This window comes from Sinocyclocheilus anshuiensis, unplaced genomic scaffold (genome assembly GCF_001515605.1).
Source record: "Sinocyclocheilus anshuiensis isolate Anshui unplaced genomic scaffold, SAMN03320099.WGS_v1.1 scaffold206, whole genome shotgun sequence".
NCBI classification, from domain to species: Eukaryota; Metazoa; Chordata; class Actinopteri; order Cypriniformes; family Cyprinidae; genus Sinocyclocheilus; species Sinocyclocheilus anshuiensis.
In genome coordinates this window covers 180,738-186,825 of record NW_015542358.1, presented here as the reverse complement: position 1 = coordinate 186,825, position 6,088 = coordinate 180,738, and the positions used below count along the sequence as shown (strand labels likewise).

Sequence of the window (6,088 nt, the reverse complement as noted above, 5' to 3'; positions counted from 1 at the left end):
GGGGCTTATTGCTTTTATAAAACGGTTATTCCATATACGTAGTAAGGTTTCACAAAATAAAACAGAGCAAATAAAGTGTAATGATATTAATAAAAACAGTATTCTTCCACCAAACAATGTAGTTCCTCAGAAACAGTTGTGGTTCCAACAAAGTGGTTGCCGAGCAGCACACAGAAGTAAACAAAGGTGTGTGTTTGTAGAGTAATTTACAACAGCTTCGAACGAGGCTCAACCAATCAGAATCAAGGACCGGAACTCTCCGTTTTATAAGCTGAATTTTCAGCATCATTACTCCAGTCTTCAGCGTCACATGATCCTTCAGAAATCATTCTAATGTGCTGATTTGCTGCTCAAGAATGCGTAATATCCTCTCACTTGCAGACTGCTGCTTCTTGAGGGAGGTCCAGGCTCACCGTCCTGCTTGTTAGGGGGGAAACACAGTGTTTCGTGGGGCTTTGAGGACATGCTGCCCACGCCAGAGAGCAGCGCCGCTGGAGCAGAGAGCAAAGGTGAGCGACAAAGAGATGGCTGACCAATGTTTTTGTAACTGCGTTGAGAAAGTTATAAGATCACACAATTCTTTAAAATGTCTCTAAAATGTAAAACTTGTTGCTGCTTTTTTGCTCTAAATAATAATATAGTGGTCTATCTGTCAACCTCAATACTTTGCGCTAGGGCTGCACGATATATCGTTTGAGCATCGATATCACGATGTGCACATTCACGATAGTCACATCGCATTATTTGTGCCTGTAATGACTCATACGCGCGGAATTATGTCAAAATGCATGTCTCTGCAAGTATCCTTGTAAACACAGTTGCTTATGGCTTAGATGAAGGTAAACAATCGAGAAAGAAAATGGATGTGTAACAGTATATTGGTTCACAGCAGTTTAGTGTTCCTGTTGCTTTCTGTGTCATGAACGTTAATCAAACAACAAAACACAGAGAAAAATCACTTTTGTAGCTTTAACACAGATTTATTAGATTTAATTTATAAAGTGAAGACTATGCAGTGTTATTTTACATTTGATTATTCAATTTCTGTACCTGAATACTGTTAGACTTAATATTAAGCACTGTTTATTTCATTTGTATCTTCGTTCTGTTATATTTATCTATGCTTGTAATTTGTTTATTTTCTATGCTGATTTATTCACCTGCAAAATCACCCCAATCATTGATTATTTTTTCCCAAATAGAGCTATTCAAGTCATCTTTTGATTTTTTTTTTTTTCATATTGCAATATATATAGCAGAAGAACAAAATATCGCAATGTGAGTTTTTTCCAATATCGTGCAGCCCTACTTTGCGCGCAGCAACACAAAAACAACTGTGAATAATAAACTGTAAACAGACTATGAAAATATGAAGCTATTTAAATGTGTAGTCTGCATGTTCTTTGCATTTCTGTGTGGTCTTCATGACAACCCTTCAAAATAAAAGTTTGGTTTAACTTTAAGAAATTGTAACAGAAATATGTAACTACAGTAGAATGAACTTCTCAAATAATAATAAACATATTTTTATTTTTTTGAAGGAATATCTTGCAATTTTATTTTTTTCCTGTTTTACTTTTAACAGTAAACCTCTGTTGTGCAGCACTATGTTTGCCAAAAAATAAAAGGAATTGTTACATTTTCATTTGATTACATAAAAAAAAAAATGTGTTAGTTTTTTTTATGCCTTCATTTGATTACCACCGTTTTTGATAATGAAGTTGTATTAAATCATAACTCCTGGAAAATTAAAAGAGACAACACAGACTTGGCTGAAAAAACAACAACAACATTTTCTATTCAATTGATTAGACATGTTTTGGATTATTAAAATTTAAACCATTAAAGTGAAAAAAAAAAAAGTAAAACAAACAAAAATAAAACTGAATTTGTGAAAAAAATATATATTTTGGTTTAACTTTTAAGAAATTGTTATTAAATTGTAAGTTTAATGATTTAAATTACTTAGACATGCTTTATTAGTACTATTTAGTTTACCATTAAAATGGAATTCAGAAAAATGTAAATGCTTTATTCTCGAAAAACGGAAACAGACTGGAATTTGACTGGAGTTTGGAAAAAAAATACAATGGATTTCATAGGGCCCTAAGCATACCAGTACAATCCCTGCTCCTATTTTGCTGTTGACTAGAAGTAATTTTTCCCTTTCAAAGTGAATTTGCGGTGCGTCTCTGCTGTCTTTTGCCTCCTCAGACACTCTCTGTCATCTTTCTCTCTCTGTTTGCCCGTCTCAGACTCAGACCTGGGCCGCAGCCTGGCTACAGATGGTTTCTATCTCTACACGACAAACTCTTTTGGGAAGGGCTTAAGCAAGCTCGGCTCGGGGCAGCATGGGACGCTGAGGTAACTCTAAAACCACACAACCACCACTTCACCACCTGCCCTGCTCTTCTGTTTGTGCCAGTGACCTCCAGGCCACTATTGTGCTCTTTCTACAGCTCCTGCTTTGTTCTGCTGCCTTTCTCATTTATGCTCTGTGAGCAGCTATATTTGTTAGATGTTTGGACCCCGTGAAATTCTGCTGTCGATGAACGTCAGTGTTTCATTCCTCTCTTAAATGACTTCTCGCACTTCCTCAGTCTTATGGGTGAATCTCGTAAAGAAATGTCCTGGACATGTTTAAGAAATCATTTTGCCTAAAGGAAAATATCAACATAATAGGGGATGTGTCTTAGAGTTAAACCACTTAGAAATTGTTATCCTGCTGAAGTCACAGTGGATGTTGTTAGTTTCTGTGTAAAAAACATAATTTATTTCAGGACAAAAACTATTGTAAAGTATCTGAATTATAGTTAGATTTTTGGTTAGATTAATTAATTTTAAATGGCAGCTTGTGTACCATCTGAATCAACAGATTCTCCTGTATAATTTGAAATGTAACATTTATATAATTTGATGTGTAACATTTACTTGTCTGAAACCCGTACAACTCTATTAAGGCTTTTCCAGAGAAACTAAATAGGAAAAGAGAGTGGGTTTCGTGCATTATTAATTAACTGACCAGGATTTTGCAAATGTAATGGACTATAGGAATAGCGTTATTTTAGTATTATTTATATACTGTATTATAGTATTTATAAAATGTTTTAACTAGCTTTTACTTTATATTTTCAGTTTTCATTTTATTTTAATTTTTAATAATTTTGATATGTGCTTTTGTCATTTTTATTAGTTTTGGAATATATCTATTTAGATTTATTTCAGTTTACCTAACTTTGTTTTTATCTAATTCTATATTTTTTATTTCAGTTAATGGAAACTATTTTTAATAGTTTAGTTATCAATAATGGCGCTGGATAGGAACTTGAGGAGCTAGAACATTTAAAAGAAGTAATTATCAGAATTTAGAAATGCATACAAAACTTAACAGGCAACCATACACACACACACACACACTGTCTGTTATTTATGGCAGGGTAGGTGATTTGGTTCAAAAACATTTTTTTTATGCTGGTTGAAGTCTTTTCACATTCCATTAACAATCACTAAGTGAAGTGGTCTAAACGTATTTATATGTATTTATATCGTCTGTGGAAGGCGTAGGACCATATAATGTTCGCCCAATCATATCCCTCGGTCCGAGCGCTATGATAGGCTGTCCTACCTGCCTGTCAATGTATGTTGATTCGGCTACACAAGGAGCTTAAAATATCATCTTGTTGTGATGTTGGGTGCCAGAATCGACGTAATACAGCCTCAAATTAGAAATTTTATCGCATACCTGCTGCCACTGCCAGACAAAAAACCGACGACAGCTGTGGTTAAACATGCTAAAACAAGTGGACTGGACCGAAACGATCGTCAAAAATGCGTTTGCAGCGCACACTTCTTATCAGAAAAGGTTCAATAAAGTATTGTCTTTTGCTGTTATCGGTGCATCTATATATTTCTTATGCATCTCACAACTATGTCGTGTATGAAGTAAAGTCTGTGTGCATGTGTGTAAAACAACAAACTGACGATTTATATGTTTAATCATTTGTAATTGTATATACATTGTTGTGATTAATTGTGGCTGGAATAATAATGTAGCTGTAAAAATAGCTGCCTGCTGAAATTGAAATGTATATATCAATAATATAACCTTTCCATATGCAGGTAAAATCTGATTTTCTCCAGTCATTGTTAAAAAAACAAGCTAACCAACTTCATAGCTGGCGGTCAGGGGAATCTTTCTCCCTCCACCTAAGCTCCGCCCACAGAAAAACGTCACAATGTTTACCGTCAGAAAAAGGGTCGATAGTTAATAGCATCTCTGTTTAAAAGCACCACGTCTAAAAATACTCAACTCCACTAACTGTCGACAATCCTGGCACATCCCTGAAACCTAAAACTTTGTCCTCTGCTCTTCCTCCCAGGGGTTTTGTGTACTGTCGGAACGAGGAACTGGAGGCGGGGTGGTTGGCGCACAGCAGTGGCTTTTTGCTCCACCGTCCAGCCTCTTTTGACACCAAACCTCATCAGCTGTGCCACGTCATCGACCCCTTCACACTGCAGGTACGACCCCTGCATCTCAAACCATCACCTTTCACATTGCACTTTCAAATCGACATTGCAAGAAAGAATGTATTTGGATATTTCTACTGGTGTAATTTTTATTTTGTTAAAGTGTATTATTTCTAAGTATGCTTGAAAATGAAACAGTTGCATGATTTGGGGACATGCTTGTTGAGTTGTTACTGATGCGATATGCATTTTGGAAAACATCTCACTTTTAGTTGATATTTCAGCAAATGTTGGTAAAAAATGGATGCCGAATGTCAACTTTTTTGTTCGTAAAATTAAGAATGTATTCAATTCAATTCAAGTTTATTTGTATAGCGCTTTTCACGATACAAATCGTTGCAAAGCAGCTTTACAGACAATTAATTTTCTACAATATATTTAGTAGTAGCTTATCAGTGGTGACTGTCAAATTGATGTACATATGGCAGAAATGTACGGTAAAATTCAGTTTATGACGTAATGAAACAGACGATGAACACTATTAACAGCAATAATTATATGTTGTAATCAAACTTGTAGCAAAATTTGGTAGTTTATGTTGTTTCAGGGTTGGCATGTATGTGAATTTATTTAATTTATTTTGTTATTTTGATTTTTTAAAGTTTATACCCCCGCTATGCTGTAATTTCAGTTTAAGTTTGGAATTTCATAACATGTCAAATAGTTGGTATGGATTACTCCTGAAAATGTAATTACAAAAAGTTTTGAGAAATTACAATTATTTCGAATTTTTGTCTGGAGGTTTGCTAGATGTCAATTTTCTTAATTTTGCAAGCAGATTTCTCAAAGTTGCAAATGGTGGAAATTAGTCTCAAATCCTCCACGTGTACCAAATTTTGTAAGATGTAGATGTCAGTTGACCCCAAAAAATACCATTATATGCTGTTATATGCACAACATTTAGACCAGCAGGGTGGCTGAGAATGCCTTTAGAAAAAAAGCGAAGAAATTAATGTGAATTTAATCTACATTTGTATCAAGTTATGACAGTACTGCACTGCAGATTGAAAACCACAGCCACAACCAAATCCTAAGTCCTCACATTAACAATTATGAGAATAAATAAACATTACTGGCATAGTGTTTGGACGGGCAAATTAATGTTGTAAACAAGTGGATTTTTTTTTCATGCATTACACTTTATTTCTACTATGGTTGTCACGGTAACATAAAGGAACAGTTACCCTGTCATCATTTACTTACTCTCCAAACCTGTGTGAATTAGTTTAATCTGTGTGCAGCATCTTATGGGACATAAAAATGACATTTTAATGAGTGATTTGTAGTGGGTTTTTTGACAGCTGATGCCGATATCTTGGAAAGCAGGGTGGCCGATGGCCGATATAAAGCCGATATAATTTTATATATTTTAATTAATATTTAAGAAATTTGAAATCATTTGAAAATGGATTAAAAATAGTGTAAAATAAACATACTTTTCACAAGCATTTTTCTCAAATAAATATTTAATAAAAATGTAATTGAAAAGGAAGTAAACACTGTAACCAACAGGGCACTCAGTATTCTGGGAAGTTTGTGTGCATTGGGAATCATATATATA

At 34.6% G+C, this 6,088-nt stretch overlaps 1 protein-coding gene across 1 annotated transcript in view; it reads left to right on the top strand.

Annotated features, from left to right (window-relative positions):
- The window catches only part of LOC107691858 (probable E3 ubiquitin-protein ligase HECTD4), a 128,342-nt gene that overhangs the window by 8,610 nt on the left and 113,644 nt on the right, over positions 1-6,088 (top strand). The window contains 2 exon segments of the mRNA XM_016490682.1: positions 2,256-2,364; positions 4,380-4,518. Coding sequence (XP_016346168.1) covers positions 2,256-2,364; positions 4,380-4,518 — 248 coding nt within the window.